The sequence below is a fragment of the Myotis lucifugus genome, unplaced genomic scaffold, assembly GCF_000147115.1.
Source record: "Myotis lucifugus unplaced genomic scaffold, Myoluc2.0 scaffold_448, whole genome shotgun sequence".
NCBI classification, from domain to species: domain Eukaryota; kingdom Metazoa; phylum Chordata; class Mammalia; order Chiroptera; family Vespertilionidae; genus Myotis; species Myotis lucifugus.
In genome coordinates this window covers 640,606-659,995 of record NW_005871496.1, presented here as the reverse complement: position 1 = coordinate 659,995, position 19,390 = coordinate 640,606, and the positions used below count along the sequence as shown (strand labels likewise).

The 19,390-nt window shown below is 49.7% G+C and overlaps 1 protein-coding gene and 1 non-coding gene across 2 annotated transcripts in view; one reads left to right on the top strand and one right to left on the bottom strand.

Annotated features, from left to right (window-relative positions):
• Positions 1–19,390, bottom strand: part of CEP164 (centrosomal protein 164) — a 70,688-nt gene that overhangs the window by 41,749 nt on the left and 9,549 nt on the right. The window contains 4 exon segments of the mRNA XM_023744296.1: positions 967–1,098; positions 1,483–1,638; positions 7,521–7,725; positions 16,605–16,716. Of these exon segments, the coding sequence (XP_023600064.1) occupies positions 967–1,098; positions 1,483–1,638; positions 7,521–7,725; positions 16,605–16,716 (605 nt within the window).
• On the top strand, positions 429–535 carry LOC111823291. Its single transcript, XR_002826317.1, has one exon. It is a non-coding gene; the product is annotated as a U6 spliceosomal RNA (small nuclear RNA).

The following is a 19,390-nucleotide window of genomic DNA, read 5'->3' as shown; positions in this document are numbered from 1 at the left end:
TGGGCCACAACATCATTTGTACTTATTTTCAAAGTCATGCAGAGGTTAGCAAAAGGTGATGATCACCCAAGTGTTCGTCAACAGATGAATGGATACACAAAATGGAGTCTATTCCTACAAGGAGGATAATTCAGCCATAAAGAGGAACGAATTCTAACACATGCTTCAGTGTGGAGGAACTGTAGGAGCACTATGCCACACAAAAGAAGCCATCCTTTAAAGGACAACGCTGTATGATTACACTTACAGGAAACGTACAGAATAGGCAAAGTCAGGGACAGGAAGGAGATGAGAGGCTGCCAGGGCCCGGGAGAGGCAAGGACGGGGAGTTATCGCTCAGGGCACAGAGTGTCTGTTTGGGATTATGGACAAGGTCTGGAAATGGACAGTGGTGACAACTGCACAACACTGTAAAAGTAATTAAGGCCGTGCTCGCTTCGGCAGCACATATACTAAAATTGGAACGATACAGAGAAGATTAGCATGGCCCCTGCGCAAGGATGACACACAAATTTGTGAAGCGTTCCATATTTTTCACTCATTTATGGATAATTAAGACCATTATACACTGATGAACAAAAATAGATACAGAGGCAGAGCAACATCGAATAGACTGTCAAACTACAGCGGGAAGGCTGGGGAGGGTTGGGGGTGGGTAAGAGATCAACCGAAGGACTTGTATGCATGCATACGAGCATAACCAATGGACATAAGACACTGGGGGGCATGGGAGGCTAGGGGAGGGTCAAGGGGAGAAAAAAAAGGAGACATATATAACACTCTTTGTAATACTTTAAGCAATAAAACAATTTTTAAAAAAGTAATTAAGGCCACCTAATTGTATACTTAAATTAGTTAAAATGGTAACTTTCATGTTATATATATTTTACCACAACAAAAACTTTTCCAAAAAAAAAAAAAAAAAGCACCGAGGGTCCTCGGGCCAGGAGGAGGATGCGTCATTACCTGGTTATCACTCTCCACCTCCTCCTCGCTGGTCTCCTCCCCTAAAGCCAAGAGGCCGAGAGCATTCTTGTCCTCATGGATGGAGCCCAAGAGACCCTGCATATGAGCAGAAGTCCTGAGACCCTGCAAAGGCTCCAAAATAGAGAAAGAAAGTCAAGGGGCTCACAAGGAAGACCTTCAGGTGACCTTCAGAATGCTCTCCCCGCTCTTTCGGTTTACATTTCCTCCATGGGAGCCGGCCACATCCACAAAGCTGACCCTGGTATCTGCGATGCACACTGACCCCTCCTTCCCGGCGGCCACTGCCCTGGCTGCAGGACTGCAGACACTAGGGCGTGGGGCCGTGCCAGGGAGAGCCCACTTTCAGCAGCACACAGGTGTGACGCGCCTTCCCAACTGGACTATGAGCTTTGAGGCCCCTGCCCTCTGTTTCTCATCTGTGGGCCACATAATTCCTAGCATGGTACAAGGAGGCCCACAGTCACTCAATACACTTAACATATGAAAAGCACTTACCAGCGTGAGTTCTCCAGGCTGACGAGACTCCACGGAGCTCCCCAAGCTCACACTGTGAGAGGCACGAAGAGCAGAGAGCGGGGCATCCACGAGGCCTCGTAAGGGAGCCAGGCCCCCAAGGGGAACGTGGACTGGGGCTAGTGAGGAGCCCAGGGCCTGGTCAACAGAAAACGTCTTGTTATAAACCTAAGAAGCCAGGTGGCTCTGCGAGGTGCAGACAGATACAAAAATGGAACATCTATATCCTGCCACTCAAATTCAAACCACCTCCATCCAGGGGCTGCTCATGAAACACAGCCTCCAGAATCACCGCCCTACCAGCCTGAGAAACCACAGCTGGTGCCCCGACCGCATGCCCCTGCGGCTGCCTCGCAGCACACATGCCCCTGCCACTGGCAGAGGCTGCAGGGCTGTGTCCTTCCAGGAGCCACAGGAAGGGCAGGGAGGGGAGCAGAGCCTGGAGCTCATCTACCAGGATGAGAAGTCTCTACAGATCAAGTGTAAACTGACGAACGGGGAAAAGGCAGTGCAAGCACATTGTTTACACATATGAAGTCAACACAGAAGCGAGCAGGTGCTCGGCGAGGGGCACCCCGAGAACTGCTGTCTTCTGTCAGAAGCCTTTGGTGCTATCTGACTGTGTAACAGGGGCATGTCTGCCCTTAAATATTAACTCCAAACAATAAACGTGAGCAACAGAAGAGGGGCTCCCTTGCCCCGCTGCACTGAGGAGGAAAGCGGCTGATGGAGGCCTTCCAGAAGCCTGCTCCTCCCTGCTCTCCGACGGCTCCACGCCAGCAAGGGCGGGAGAGCCAGGCCAGCACCCGGGGCCTGAGACCTGGGCTACCCCCACACTCCTGGTCCTCAGTTTACCCCTCGGAAAGACAGAGATGTGTGTCCTATCACTGCAAGTCTGTGGAGAAGTTCAAATGAGGTCATGAATGCGAAGAGCATATGCAGGTGGTCCAGGGCGACCCCACGCTATGGAATCACTATTATTGTAGGGACTCACACCACACTAGTCTGGCCTTAGAAGCAGAGGCAAGGGTAGCATCTGGGAACAAATTTACAAAGAGCTCTCTAAAATCACTTCACAAACTTAAAATGTATAAAACAACCAAAAATCCATTTCTCTCCCACCCCACTGGGACTGGAGAGAGAAAGGGAACCTGAGAGGGTGAGAGTTAGAACACGCAGACGGTCCACTCCTCACCCACAACCTGGGCCGAGCGGCCGATCCCAGGCGGGCTCTGCCTGCACAGCGCCCCCTCCTGCAGGGGAAGGGCATCGATGTCCACCTGACAGGTGACACTGGAGCCCCTCCCAGCACTTTGCAGATTCCCAATCACCTGGCCCAGAGTGGGGTGTCCGTCAGGCAGGAAAAGAGGTGATGCTGGTAACACTGGCCAGCACTACCCAAGCACCAGGCACCGAGCTAGCGCCCTCCATGTCACATCTCCCTGACCTCTGGCCACTGCCTAAGGCCATCGTCCTCCCCACAGGAGCCAAAATAGACTGGTGAGGCCCAAAGTCACAGAGCCAGCAGGGGGGCAGAGATGGGCTGGAAGCCAGGGCTCTCCCTAAGCCAGCATTTTCCTTTGCCTCCTGGTTGGGGCAGAAGAGGGGCCCAGGCAAGCTTCTCGGAGGTGAAATGGGAGCGAACCAAACCCGTTCCCCCAACTCCCCCCTCCTAACCCGCCCATGTAGCAGCAAGCACAATACTTCCCACACTGCATTTATGGGAAATTACAGCCTCCTAACGTGGCTAATGTGCTAATGTGCTGGGGGCTTGAGGGAGGGAGACAGGCATGCTGAGGGCTTTGCTCTCCGGGCCTTTACCAAACCCGTGGTTAGCGGGGAAATTATACATCCCTGGCCCTAGCCGGTCATCTTCTAGAAATGGCCATTAACTCTGGTGATGGCTGCACGTGGTGCTGTCCCTCAAAGCGGATGCACTCGCTGCCATTGCGCTAACTAGAACCTACAGGCTGACCTCAGCCCAGTGGGTATCTATGGCGCACAGCGGTCACTAGGGCAGGCGGAGAGTAGTGCACGCCAGCCATTAGGAGCCTGAGGGACACCAGGGAAAGCCATAGCGGGCAAGAGAACAGCCAGGGAGATTCAAATGGACCCCATGGTCTCTGATCCAACTTGACTTCTTCTAAGTGAAGAATATGGTGTGACTCATTAAAGGGATAAAGGGTCAAAATGACAGGGAAAGCCCTCTCCCGCTTTGGTCCATCCCAGTAGGGGAGGAAGTGAAGGCAAACAGGGCCTGCACAGCTTGGCACGGGTTCACATGGTCGCTGGGAACCCTGGGAAGCCAGGAGCAGAAGCAGCTTCCTGGCTGGCAGAGCCTGGGCCTCCGCCCGTGACATGACCCTCGAGCTCTGTGTGATCCTGAGGAGGGACGGATCCAGAGCTGGGCAGGGTCTGACTAGGAGGACCTCTCTCTCCAATCAGATCCTGGGGAGGTACCTAACCGGCAGGAGTGCTACTGCTCACCCTCAAAACTCATCACCTCCCCAGCCTGGGAGGCCTCAGGAAGCCCAGGTGCCTTCCACCCTCTCCTGCAGGTGATGGGGTGGAAGAGACGGGAAATCCCTGTGCCCCCCAGGTGGCCACCCTGAGCATGGAGGGACCAATCGTTACCAAGGGAGGGCACACGGCAGGTAAGAGACCTGCTGGCCGCACAACCTGCCCCGTCGCCGCGGCGCCGCGGCCTGGAGGCCACGCGGAGAAGCCTACCTGGTGGAGAAGCTGCATCTGGCCTGGCTCTACAGCGAGCCTTTCGTTGGTGCTCAGCTCGACTAGCGCCTGCCTGAGAGGGCTGCTGCTTGGCGGGAAACAGGCTTGCGGAGCGGCCTCCTGCCCAGCCGGGGCCAGGGCCAAGGCCCCCTCCTGAGGATGCTCCAGCTGCTCTGGTCCCCAAGCCAGAAACCTGGAGTCTCTCTCCAGGGCTCCGATGGCCTCGTGCTCCCCCACACTAGACAGCCTGGAAGACTCGGCCGCCACGCAGCAGACCACGCTGGCGAGGTCTTTGCACGGCCTTTCCTGCATGCTCTCGGGCAGCCCCAGGCCCTCCAGCTGCCGGGAGATCTTGGCCATCTGCAGGATGTGCTGGTAGAACCTCTGGTCCTCAGAATAGTCTTCGCTCTCTGACTGCTCCTCAGGAGAGCTCTGCAGGCGGGGCGACTGGGGCACCAGGAAGGGGCCGGAGGGCAGCCCTCTGGGCCCGGGGCCTGACTGACCCCCACCCCGCCCGGACCCCTGAGAGCTCTGCAGGTCCCACGGGAAGTTATTCACTTCGCCCATGACCTCAGAGCCGAGGGGAGAAGCCAGGCCACTGCCGCCGCTGCTCTCTAAGTCAGGCTCACACTCACTGGGCCTCCTGTCTTCTTCGGGGGGCTCTGGACACGCTAGGGGCTGTCTCCTCTCACTGGCACTCCCTGAAGGGGCACTCTGGGCTGGCTCTGACGCCGGAGTGTCAGGTGGTATTCGGAAGAGCCCTGGGCATGGATCTCCCGCTGAGGCCCCGAGATCCCCAGGGTCAGTGGGCGCTGCTTCCTTGCAGCTCCCAGGGCTGTCCTTGTCGACAAGCCTGGAGACCTGTCCCATCCACAGTCCTGGGGGCTCTCGCCTCCTCCTTCCCCAGCCCACACCCGCCCCTTCTCCAGAAACACCCTGCCAGCGCAGGCCTTCAGCAGGGCCACTGTCCAACAAGAGCAGCTGGCACTGCCTGCCGGGCAGCATCTGGTCCGAAGAACAAGGGGAGAGTGAGGGGTGCCCCTCGGGGGACGCGGAGGGAACGGGGCTCTGGCCTTTGTCCCCCGCAGGGCCAGTGCTGTGCTGCACCCCTGTCAGCTGTGGGCCCTTGCTGGTTTCAGAGAGGCTGGAGTGCACAGAGGCCTGGCTCCTGCTTCCTAACACCTCCTGCCCGTTCTGGAGGGGCCCGCTGTCCTCGGAGCCCAGAGCGCTGAGTTTGGTCCTCATTTCCAGCTCTTCTATCTCAGGGTCTGAAAACCCCAGGTAGATTTTCTCAGCCAGCTTCTGGGGTTTCTCCAGACCCTGCTGATCACCTAATTCTGTCCGGCACTGGGCTGGGGCCCTGCCTAAGATCTTCTCCACGTCGGCAAAGAGCTGGTGGGTTCGGGAAGCATGGCCTCTGGAGAGCGGCTGCAGCTTGCTGGGTGGGGTGCCCAGGAGGGCCCAGGGGGTGTCCCCCAGCATGCATGGACTCTTCCCTCTCTGAAAGAAGCCCTCATTTCTAGCCTGCGTGTCCTGGTCTAGATCCAGATCAGCAAGCCCAGGTGGGAGAGAGGATGGGCCGCGGAGAGAGGAGGAGGAAGGCAGAAGTCCCTGCTCAGGCGGTGTGTCCTAGATGGATATATAAACATGCAGAGGACACTAAGACAGAGCACTCTGGGGTCACCCCTGCCACCTCAGCCCGTGGCAAGCCCTTAGCAGAGACCCACGTCCACGTACAGTAAAACGAAGCCCAAAGAGGGAAGGGAGCTCAGAGCTCCCTGGGCTTTGTTTTCGGGCCCCATTTCCTTTTCATAGAGAGGAGGCTAGACTAGGTCCATGGCTTACGAACCCTGCAGGCCGGTCCCACATGGCACCCTGGGGCGCTACAGGGACGTGCGATGAGGAGGGGGCATCCCCAAGATCCACAGCCCGGGTGCCACCGCAGGCACCGCGTCCTCTCTACCCTGGACTCCAGAGGAACTGACCCGAGACAGCCTCCACCACTAACAAAGCCTGAAAATCGCCAGCCAGACCAGCCTAAGGTACCATCACGCTCTCAGCCCTGCGGCTGCTTAACTCTAGGAAACCCACCAACCTCCTCCAGGCCTGCCGGCATGAGGAAGGAAGGGAGAGACGAAGGGAACCTGCTGGGAGCCACGCCCTGAAGCACAGCCTCGTCTTCTACCGAAGGCAGAGCTGGTGCCGCCAAGAGAGGGCCTGGCAGTGAGAGTGCCGGGGCAGGAAGACATCCTGGAAGAGCCATCAACCTGCAGGCACTCACAGGCAACTCCTCCGGGCCTGTCTCAGAACCGTGCGCAGTGACAGGAATGATACAGGGTCAGTTCGTGAGCAACCACCAATGCCAGACTGGCCTTGGGAAGGACGGCAGGTGGGAAGCCTTCCCGGGAGGAGGCGCTGGTGGGAATGAAGACTATAAACAAAAGGGCAAGTCAATGGACTTGACAAGGTTGGTAGGCCCAGTGTTCCTGCCCACCACCCACGCTCCCGCAGCCTGCCGCCTGCCCACGCCTGAGTGAAGGGACGGAGGCAGCTTCCCTGCCCGGCCACAGCTGCAGCCACGGCCACGGCCACGGCCGCTGGGAATGCCCGGCCTCCTCGGTACAGCTCCCACTCAGCTTCTCTGCCTATAAAATGAGGCGATGACGCTACCTTCTAAAAGCAGACATACTGAAGGGACAAATAAAGCAAAAATGGAAAAAGCACCTTCAAATCTGAGCACAACAGCCACTGGAGACCACGGATATCCCACTGCAGTCACATTTCAGTTACTCGTCCCTAACCTAGGACCCTGGCAGCACAGCCCCCGGAAGTGGAGAAAGCCCTACAGCTTTTCTCAGGGACCTGGCAGGCACTGGTGCTCTGACAGCTCAATGCGGTTCATCTGACGTCCAGGATCCCACCACTGAGACACACACGGGCTCACCCAGGCCCCCTGGCCTCTGCCAGCTGCTCCCTGTGCCCCTCTCCAGGGGGCAGATGGCATCACTTCTCTCAGTATTCCTGCAAACCACCCTCAGCCGGGCACTCTGCCGCCAATCCTCCTCTGTAATATGTGCTTCCCAAGGGGGAAAAAGGAATTGTTTAAAAACAGTAACAACTTCAGAAGCTGAAAGAAAAAGTGCCAGAAGACTGGCACACTCCGGGGGATGTGCCATCGAGAAATGACTATCAGTCGTTATTCTTCACCTCCCAGCTGCACACACCTAGCGGTTCCCCGTATCACTTCAATGGCAGCCCTGGCCCCTCTGAGCTGGCGTCCACTGGCTCACCATGGCGCTTTTGGGGGTCTCTTTGTCCTTCTTGTCTTTCTTTTCCTTTTTCTTCTTCTTGTCTTTCTTCTTAACGGCCCCAGAAGACGACAGCTTCCCTCGTTCCTGGATCACCAAGTTCCGATAGTGCCCATCGCATGGATGGTCCCACGTGGACTGCCCATTGGCAAAGTTAAAATAGTAAATATCGCCTGTGATGTCCTGGCTGGGGATGAGCAGAGGCCAGCAGTTAGTCCCTACTCAAGTCCAAAGCTATTTAGGGAAAAAAGTAGGAGAAAAATGATGAGGCAGAGGAGGAGGAATTGGGGGGAAGGGAAAGGAGAGAGCAGACAGAAGGAGAGAGGAAAACAGGAAAAGGTAACACAAGGCTGGAGGGTAGCATTTAGCTAAGAAGGAAGGAGTTAACTTAGATAGGAACGCAGGATGGGATGCTTACATGGAGCTGTAAAATCATTGGGGCTCCTGGGAATTCATGCTAGACTGGTGTAGGAATAAACTCGGTTTGAGATAGTTAAGTACAAATACTATGGTATACTGGCGGTAAAATCTAGGATAGACCTTGCTTAACATTTTTATAAATGGTTGGAGGAAGAGAGATACATTGGGAAAGCTCTGGTTTTACAAAAGCCTCCAAATGCGTAAGAGGTGCCAGTCCAAGCTAGTGGGATCAGCAACAGAGGAAATAATGCAGAAGGTGGGTTTCAAGAATTTGAACTACACCACGGACAAGTCCAAAATGCTGCAGCCATTTACCCTGCCCACCGTCATCAATCCCCCCGTCAGACAAGTAACAGGAAAAACCGCATCACAAATGCAGTACAAAAGACGTAATGTCCGGGGCACATCCCAGAGCAAAGGCTTGTAAAGCTTTCCTGAAAAGCCCGGGAAAGGAGGAAAATGAAAGAGAGACTCCATGTTCCTGAATAAACAGATTCCAGTCTGTAAACAAGCCAACAATCCTCTAATCCATGTGATCCCAGTGGAACCCCTGTCCAGCTCCTTATGAAACCTGACAACTCAATCTCTATTCAAATAAGATAGAAAATACACAGCAGTAAAGAGGGGAACATCAGGGGTACTTAGTATCAGGGTTATGTATAAAAAGAAGCTATACAAATGGCCACATGGGAAGATGCTCAACATCACTCAGCATGAGAGAAGCGAAAGTTAAAACAACAATAAAATACCCCTCCACACCCATTAGCATGACTAGTATCAAAAAAGCAGAAAATAACAAGTATTGACAAGGATGCGGAGAAACTGAAACCCTTGTGCTCTGTTCGTGAGAATGTAAATGGTGCAGCCACTGTGGAAAACAATATGGCAGGTCCTCAAAAATTGAAAACAGAGCTCGGCCAGCATGGCTCAGTGGTTGAGCATCAACCTATGAACCGTGAAGTCACGGTTCAATTCCCAGTCAGGGCACATGCCCGGGTTGTGGGCTCGATCCCCGGTGTGGAGTGTGTAAGAGGCAGCTAGTCAATGATTCTCTCATTGTTGATGTTTCTTCCTCTCCCTTCCTCTCTGAAATCAATTAAAAAATATTTTTTTAATTGAAAATAGAATTACTATACGACCCAACAACTCAACCTCTGGGTATATACCCAAAAGAATGGAATGCAGGATTCAAACAGACATTTGTATATAGGCCCTGGGAACTTGGGTTTTAATGCCGATGTTCACAGCAGCATTACTCATAACAGCTGCAGGTGGAAACAACCCAAATATCCACTGACAAAAAGTGGGTAAACAAGATGCTGTACACACACACAGAGGATATTATTCAGTCTTTAAAAGGAACTAAATTCTGAAGAATGCTCCCACATGGATGAGCCCTGCAGGATCTACGCTAAGTAAAATAAGCCAGTCACAAAAGGACACGCGTTGCATGAACCTACTTATGTGACATACCTCGAATAGACAAGGTCATAGAGACAGAAAGTAGACCAGAGGTAACCAGGAGCTGGAGTTTCAGTTTAGGAAGATAAAAGTCCTGGAGATGGGTGGTGGTGATGGTCACACAATACTGTGAATTACTTAATGACACCGACCTGTATATCCAAAAATGGTTAAAGCAATAAATTTTGCTATTTAAAAATATTCTGTAACTTACAACTGTAGGACCTCGAGTACAACTGCACAGAAGTGATGACAATGGACATTTCTGCCTTGTTCTTCAGTGCACAAGAAAGCATAAAGACAATTAACAGACAAGAAGCTAAGAGAAAATAAATAAATAAATAAAATACAAAAAGAAAAAAAATAATAATAAAGTAATAACAATAAAAAAGAAGCTAGGAGAAACAGTAGTATAAAATTAATGCCCCAGAGAATCAAAGAGCTCCAACTGCTTAACAAAAATAAAGAGATAAACAACACAATAGACAAAAAGGCAAAGGATATAAACAAGCAAATCACAAAAGACAAACCTTGGCCAACTGACGGCCAACTCAACTCTATGAACAACTTGGGAAATATAAGTTAAAACAATCAGATATAATTCCTTGCCTTCAGACTGACAATTTTTTGGATAGATAATTTTTTATAATATTTTCAAATGAACAATCATACGTGCTATTGGTGGGATTAAAAAATAATTTAATTATAATTAAATAATAACTAACAATATTTAAATTCTGCACATCTTGCCCTAGCCGGTTTGGTTCAGTGGATAGAGCATTGGCCTGCAGACCGGAGGGTCCCGGGTTCGATTCCGGTCAAGGGCACGTACTTGGTTGCAGGTCCTCCCCAGCCCGGGCCCTGGTTGGGGCTCGTGCAGGAGGCAATCAATCAATGTGTTTCTCTCAACGGATATTTCTGTCTTTCCCTCTCTCTTCCACTCTCTAAAAATCAATGGAAAAATATCCTCAGGTGAGGATTAAAAAAAAAATAAATAAATTCTGCACATCTTTTCACACAACAATTAAAATTCTAGAAATTATTTCTAAAGAAACACATACAAAACTTCGGGCAATATACTTAACTGAATGAAGAAAACATCTGCCCTATCCTCACCCCATGCCAACATGAATAAATACGAGAATAATATATAACAACAATTACAACAATAAAATAATATGACAAAAAAAGTTTTCAACTCTGCCAGACAGAAGGAGAGAATCGCACATGCCAGACGCAGAAGGAAACGGGAGCTCGGAGTGAGAAGTGCGTGACATGGCAGGTCGAGGCTGGTACCTGACCTGGGCACAGGCCTGGGAACTTGTGTTTTAATATCAATTTAGGGACACAAAATGCAGTCTTAGGCCTCCCTGAGTTTAGTAACTGGAAATGAGAAGCTTGCATTTACCTGTGGGCCTTTAGAATGCTCCCTCCGTGAATAAAGTAACCCTGAGAGCCATGGAGACCAGGAAGCATGCCACCCACTCAGGCTCTAGCAGGGATAACTGAAACCCCAAGACACTTGTAGGTATAGAGGCCAAGATGTGTTAAGGAAACCCAAAGTCAGGAAACTGGTACAAAAATGCAGTCCTACACCACTGAGAAACCGTGGACAGAAGCCACAATAAAGCCACTCGGCAACTAGGGATGAGATGCTTACAGAAAGTGACCTACAGGTGCGCTCACAAAGTGCACAAATGATCACAAACCCGGAGCAAACAGCTTGCCCGACAGAAAGGCTGTGACACAATGAAGAGAAGCAGCAGCACATCAAAAGCCTTGGCTCCCGGACTTTGTGGCCTCAGGGGAGCGACATGGGCGTGAAGTTGGAGGTGTTTCGGAGGGAGCTGTGGCCGCCTGAGAAGGAGGACCAGCGCCAAGAACTGGAAGAATTCAAAGCGAGGATACGGAAGCAGCGGGAGGAGAAGCTCCTTCGCGCTGCCCAGCAGAGCGCCTGAAACCCCCAAGTGCCCGCGTGCCACCCGTGAAACAACACACACTCAGTTCTTTCTCCTGGAAAAAAAAAAAAAAAAAAAAAAAAAAAAAAAAGCCTTGGCTCCCGAGAACACTGAAAGAAGACGGAAGAACTACATTTACAATTATTGTAGGAGGGAGAAAGGAGTAGAACCCACAATGAAGGAACACAATTCTAAAAATCACACCCAGCCCTAACCAGTTTAGCTCGGTGGATAGAGCGTCAGCCTGCAGACTGAAGGGTCCCAGGTTCGATTCCGGTCAAGGGCATGTACCTTGGTTGCGGGCACATCCCCAGTAGGGAGTGTGCAGGAGGCAGCTGATCGATGCTTCTCTCTCATCGATGTTTCTAACTCTTTATCCCACTCCCTTCTTCTCTGTAAAAAAATCAATAAAAAAATATTTTTAAAAAAAAAAATCATACCCAGACATACTGAAAATAAGACAGAACTTACAGGAATTGGTAGAATCATTATATATCCGTTAGTAGTCCTGCACACAAACCTGTGTGCCAGTAGCTCACTGCAGCCCTCCAGTAGCTCTCCACCCGCTGCCCCACCCTCCTGTAGCTCCCCCCACTCCCCCTCACCCCTGCCCCCCCCCCATAGCTTGCTGCCCTGCCCCCTCCTGTAGCTCTCCGCCCACCGCTTGTAGCCAGTAGCTCACTGCCGCCCTCCTATAAGCTCTCTGCCCGCTGCCCCACCCTCCTATAGCTCCCGCCTGTTCCCCCTCACCCCCGCCCCCTCCTCATAGCTTGCTGCCCTGCCCCTCCTGTAGCTCTCCTCCACCAGCTTGTAGCTCACTGCCCCACCCTCCTGCTGATCCATGATCCAGTCTTTATGCGTTCGGTTGTTACACTTCACGGCATAACACCATTTGCATATTACATCTTTATTACATAGGATATATATATATTTTTTTAATCCTCACCTGAGAATATTTTTCCATTGATTTTTCTTTTTTTAGAGAGAGTAGAAGAGAGAGAGACAGAGAGAAACATCAATGTGAGAGAAACACATCGATTAGTTGCCTCCTGCACGAGCCCCGACCAGAGCCTGGGCCAGGGAGGAGCCTGCAAACAAGGTACACGCTTGACTGGAATCGAACCTGGGATCCTTCGGTCAGCAGGCTCTATCCACTCTATCCACTGAGCTAAACCGGCTAGAGCAAATCATTACATTTTTTAAAAAACAAGTAGATAGGGTGGAGGGAGGCAAAAAGGGAGAAAATGAAAGACATTTGTAATACTGTCAACAATTAAATTTTAAAAAAACAGGTAGTTTAAACAATAAATTTAACATAGAAAAAGAAACAAATAGTGAATTAAAAACATGCCAAAGGAAATTATCCAGAATGCAGCATGCAAGATAAAAGTAATCTTTGAAATATGAAACAGATGGGGAGTGGGAGCGGCTGGGGAGAGGTCAATGGGGGGAAAAGGAGATACATGTAATACTGTAGACAATAAAGAATTTACATTAAAAAAACAGACTAGCCATTTTCAGGCTTCATCAAAAAATAAAATATGACACAGAAGAGACAGAGAGGATAAAAAGAAAGGTCCAACATACTTCTAGTAAGAGTTCCAGAAAAGTCATATGGTTGAGAATATTCCAAAATTGAAGAGAGGCATGAGTCCTCAGAGTAAGAGAGCACTCCCAATCCTGAACATGGTAATTAAAAATATATCCATACTTAGGTACACTGTAGTGAATCACAGAACACCAAAGTTAAAAACAAAACAATGAAAACAACCAGAGGGTAAGAACATGATTGCCTACAAAGGAACAACAAATTAGACCAAATAAACATGTGTTATTTGAAAAATCAGAAGCCAGAAGATGATGGTGCATAATATTGTCAAAGGGTTGTTCATATTCAACAAACAATTCTATACCCAATGAAACTATCTTTCAAGAGTGACACCAGACAAAAATGCCTGAAGACACAGGAAGATATAAACACACTTAGCATGCTTGATATATATGAAGGACATGTCTAGAACCCTGTATCCAAAAATGAGAGATGACATTTCTATCCAGCACACACAGAAAATTTACATAAATAGGATCACTTACTGAGCCACAAAAGAAATCTCAACTTATAACAACGACTATAATGAATAAATAAAATTGGAAATCAGTAATAAAATATACCCTAACTCTGTCTACCTCATTCCCTTCAAACTATTATTTTGGAGCAATGATATTTAACAAAATTTCAGAAAATCAAATCAACTAACATATATTTATGTACCAAACAGACTTTATCCCAGGAATGTAAGGTCAGTTGAACATCTGAAAAATCAATCAATATAATAGACCAAAATAGAAAACTCCTATGATCCTATCAATAAAAGGCAGAAAAAAGCATTTTATAAAATCCAATATCCATTTCTGATTTAAACTCTCAGCAAGCTAGGGATAGAGGGAACGTCCTCATCCTGACCAAGGGCACTGACCACAACAAACGCCAACATCACACGCCCGGTGAAAGGCTGCCCGCTTTCCCCAACGAACAAGGCAGAAAGGTCCATTGTCCCCGCTTCCACTCAGCTGTACTAGAGGCTCTAGTCAGCACAGTAAGACAAGAAGTAGATATAAAAAGTGTCCAGATTGGAAAGGAAGAAGTAAAAATGTCTTTATTCCCAAAAGACGTGGTCATCTATGTAGAAAATCCCATGGAATCTACAAAAAAGCTATTAGAACTGACATAAGTAAATTTAGTAAGTTTGCAAGATCAATATACAAAAACCAACTTTATTTCTGTATGACAGCAACTTGGAAATTAAAATTTTAAAGATGCCATTTACAGAAACATCAAAAATATGAACTCTTTAGGAATAAATCTAACAAAATGTGGGCAAGAAGTATACTAAAAAACCTATCTTAGTGTTATTAAAGAAAAACTAAATAGACTCAATGGGTTGGAAGACGCAATCTTCTTTTAGATGTCAATTCCCCCAAAGTCAATTTACAGATTCAATGCAAACCCAATCAAAATCCTAAAGTGATTTTTTTTTTTTACAAAATGGCAAACTGATTCTAAAATTCATATGGAAATGCAAAGAACCTATTATATAACTTTGAAAATGGAGGACAAAGTTGGCGTATTTACCCTAAACAATTTCAAGATTTCTAATAAAGCTACGGTAATCAAGGCAGCATGACATTGGCATAAAGGTAGACAAAGAACTAAATGGAAGACAGCAGACAACCCAGAAACGGACCCATGCAAAACAGTCAATTTGGAAAGAAGTCTAAACATCCTTCAGTACAAGCGGTTGAGTAAATGAAGATTTTTTCATTATGGTCCATCTCTGCGTGGAAAAGCTCGCAGGGGCAAGAGGCTGAGGGGACTCTCACACTCGGACACAGAAGAGCAGTGTACAGTACAGCACGTACGTCTAAAACACAAAACGTGCGGGGAGTGGGGGCTCTGTCTGTTTTAAAGGTCTGGGAGGAATTCACCAAGTCACTCTTGGGATTGGGAGCAAGGATCAAAGAGGACACACAGACGTTAAGTTTTAGTGACTTGTTATTTTTAAAAGTGAGAAACACTTCATATTGTCCTCACAGGACAAGGGAGTGCTACAACTCTAGCAGGTGTGTGAAGGCAGCTGGCACACAGCTGGCACACCGCTGGCACACCGCTGGCACACCGCTGGCACACAGCTGGCACACCGCTGGCACACAGCTGGCACACAGCTGGCACACAGCTGGCCCTTAAACAGTGTCAGTTTCCTTCCTTCCATCCACCTTTCTTCAACATCGCTGCAGCCATTTATTTATTACATATGTGTACATGAAGGTGCTGTTATACTGATTCTATTTCTCTTATAGCTTTTCATTAAAAAAAATATCCAAAAGCAAAACATAGATACATACAAAGTTAAAAACAGAGAGAAAAAGAAGATAGAAGCTATTAGATAAGGCAAATGTGAATATCAGGGTGGATATTGGAAACAAAACAGAAACCGTTATTCTACAAACACGACCATGAGTCCCCAGCTCCTGGAATACAGTGTGCGGTGCTGAAGGACTAACTACAAGAGAGATGTCAGGAAGCTGGAGAAGTTAAAGGAAAGGCCACTAAAAAGATCCAGAGGATAGAAGACTGCCAGGTAAGAAGCTAAAGGGTTCCGATTCTTCAGCGGAGATGAGCGAGGCTGCCATTGCACTCATTCTGAAGTACAGCCAACACAGTAAACGGATGGATAAGAACAGGACGGCCCTGGCTGGTGTGGCTCAGTGGATAGAGCGTGGTCCTGCGGACTGAAGGGTCCTGGGCTCGATTCCGGCCAAGGGCACATACCCAGGTTGTGGCTCGGCCCCCAGTAGGGTGCATGCAGGAGGCAGCCGATCCATGATTCTCTCTCATCACTGATGTTTCTATCTCTCTCTCCCTCTCTCTTCCTCTCTGAAATCAATAAAAAATATATTAAAAAAAAAGAAAAAGAATAGAATGACTAACCCTCACACAAGCCCAGCATCAGCAAGGACCCCTCAGCCACCTGGGGACAGTGCGGGACAAGCGTAGGGCAATCCCTCGCTGCCGCAGGAAGTAAAGGTAGGGCACCCACTTGGGGAGGCAGCCTGGGGGAGCCCTGTGCACTGCAGGGCAGAGGGGACCTGCAGAGCAGAAACAAGCCGGCAGAGAGCGGGGAGGGCGCAGCCTCAGGAGAGCGGCCAGTCTGTTTCCGCACCCTCCACCTGCTCCCCCAAGACATCCTGACTGATCTCTGCTCCTCACTATCCAAAGGGCTGCACCCGAAAATATGAACGATCCCGTGAACACGAGCGTGTTCCTGAAGAGGCCACTCAAATGTGGGGATGGGCTGCCAAGGGAGGTGAAACCCTTGCCGGCCTGAGCCTCAGCGCAGACCTCACAGCATTAGCACCCACGTGGACATGCTGACGGGTCTCCACGTCGGTCTGCAAGGAGCAACAGACATGGCCGAGTGTACCCACACGATGCTGGGCTCAAGGAGCTGACAGGGCCACAGCTCAGAAACCGTTATTCTACAAACGGGACCATCAAGTCAGCCTATGCCCCCGGCCCCTGACATCAGGCTGCCCAGCGGAGGAGCGGCCCATTGCTTCCCGTCCTCGGGGCAGGACAGGCTATGGAAGGCAGCTGGTGAGCGCTGACCTCCAATGCCTGGCTCCTCCGCCTCTGGCGGCACGTCCTGGCCACAGCGTGCAGACTTACCATGGCTTCCACTCCTGAGGCAGTGGGGCCACAATGCCCTCCCGGGCCAGCCACATCAGTTCCGGCTCCTTGATGGGATCAATACCTATCTCTCTGGCAAATTCAAAGATTTCTGCAAGGAGAAGCAAGAGGGTAGAAAAGTAAGAGAGGTGGATGAAAAGAAAAGTAAGTCACAATCACCTGTGAAATAATAAGAAATATATATGCTAGTCTCTGCCCCCAGGTCCTGAAACAGCTTCTAAAACCCTTGCAATCTCCCAAGTCCTAGGAGTTCTTCTGCCCAATGAGGAGACTCTGGCTAGACTCTAGTGGCCCTGGATGAGGCTGGTCACCAGAGACCAAGCCATGATTAGAAGCTTGGAACTCTCTGAGGCTCACCCCCATTCTCCAAAGAGGGGAGAGGGATTGGACATGAGTTCATGGATCATGTCTACATGATGAAGGCTCCATAAAAATCCCCAGCCAGAGCCCCCAGGAACCACCCACACCCCCACTCCACAGGACAGCGCTCCCACACTGGGGACCCTCCCAGAGCTCTCCGTGTCTCTCTTCATCCGGCTGTCCACCGCACCCTTTACCATACCCTTTATTATATAACAAACTGCACACATAAGTGCTTCCCTGAGTTCTGTGACCTGTTCTGGCAAGTCATTAAACCTGAGGACAGGGTGGTGGGAACTGTGGTCGGTGTACAGCTGACACACCCACAGAACCTGGGACCCCCGGGGACTTTGGATTAGTGTCTGAGGTCGGGGGCAGTCTTGTGGGACTGAGCCTTGACCTGTGGGGCTGACCCTAACCCCAGGCAGACAGTGTCAGGACTGCACGGAACAGCGGGACATCCCGCTGCCAGGGAGCTGGCTGGGAGGGGAAACCCCACACGTCTGGTGTCAGAAGCGTGGAGGTCAGAAAAGGAAAAGCAGGGTTTCTCCCCAAACTTTTCCACTCTGCCTTTACTTTCCAATTCCCTTCAGGGAGCAGTATTAGTTCTACATAATAAATATGTGTGATTTTCTTAAGTTACAGTTATAAAGGGTACATCTGAATCCAGCATGCTGTTACCATACTCCAAGAATATAATCTGAAGCCACGTTAAAGGCAAAGAAAATAAGACCAGGACTTCAGTGTGGGCTCAAGAAGAACAGCCAGACCGTCCTGAACGAGGGCAGCCTTCCCAGGACCCAAGCTCTCCCAAACCTGCAAAACCTTAATGCAAAAGTCCTCGCCACTCACACAGGCCTGGGCTGAAAAAGGACCAGCGAATGAGCCCCTTGGAGACCTGACCAATACACGACGGGGTACAAGCTGGTGGCAGGTGCTGCGGGGAGAGGTGCCGCGAGGGGAGAGGTGCCGCGGGGAGAGGTGCCCCAGAGCCACGGGAGCAGAGGCCGGATCCGAGGTGGCGGGATGATGAGCAGGCAGCCTCTTCCCACTCACTGAGCCTCTCCCGTGAAGGAAGATGCCTCTTCAATTGTGCGTTATGCTGTGAACGCTAACACTCCTGTTGTACTCTTTTGGAATCAAGAATTTAGAGCCCTAGCTGGTGTGGCTCAGCGGGCTGGAGTGTCATCCCATGCATTAAAGGAGGCAGGTTGATTCCCGGTCAGGGCCCATGCCTAGGTCTCGGGGTCACTCTGGTCGAATGGTCGGGGCATGTTAAGGAGTCAACCAATCGATGTTTCTCTCTCACAATCAATGTTTCTCTCTCTCTCAAAATCAAGTTTTTAAAAAAATTTTTTCAAACATTTAGAAATGCTCTCTTGCCAGAGATCTGGAGGAATACAGGAGGCACAGGTACTGAGTTAGGGGCTATCTCACCGAGAAGGAAAAAAAAGGTACACGAGGTAACCACGGAGTATGTCACCAGAGCCCTGGGAAGAACAAATCAATGCTCCAGGGGCATCAGTGCTTGAGCTGATACTGACCCTGGCCAGAGAGGCATCACAATAGGGGTCACCTCGGTGGAGAGTTTGGAGGGTGACATACCTGGGGACTAGGAAACAAAAGAACTTTCTCAAAGGCCCAGCTGGAATGCGGGAGCCAAGGGGCCACCTGAGTCACTGATTTCACAGCCGGTTTTGAGTGCCTCCTGTGCAGTCACCATGGCATGGACGAGAGGGGACACTGGGCATGGATTCCCAGTTCACTGAGTAGAGCTGTGTGACTGCAGAGAAGTCACTTAACCTTTCTGTGACTTGGCTTCTTCAACTTTAAAATGGGAATAATAAAAGTTCCTAACTCATGACTTACTATGAGCAAGTATATAGAGAGTTCTTACTACAGAGAATAGCACATAGTAGAATTTTGTTTTCATCAATATTAATAATATTATTGTTTTCGTTTAAAGAAAAACACGGCCAAAACCGGTTTGGCTCAGTGGATAGAGCGTCGGCCTGCGGACTGAAAGGTCCCAGGTTCGATTCCGGTCAAGGGCATGTACCTGGGTTGCGGGCACATCCCCAGTGGGAGATGTGCAGGAGGCAGCTGATCGATGTTTCTCTCTCATCGATGTTTCTAACTCTCTATCTCTCTCCCTTCCTCTCTGTAAAAAATCAATAAAATATAGTTAAAAAAAATAAAAAAAATAAAAGAAAAACACGGCTTTAGTTTGTTCTTAAGAAATTGGGTTTCCCTGGCCTCAGCACTCACTGCATTTCATAATATCCCCTACTGTATTTTCATTTAAAACTAAGCACTGGTCTAATCCAAGGTAGGCACACTTTTTCTGTAAAGGGTCAGACGGTGAATATTTTAGGCTTGTGGGTCACATGCTTTCTGTCACAACT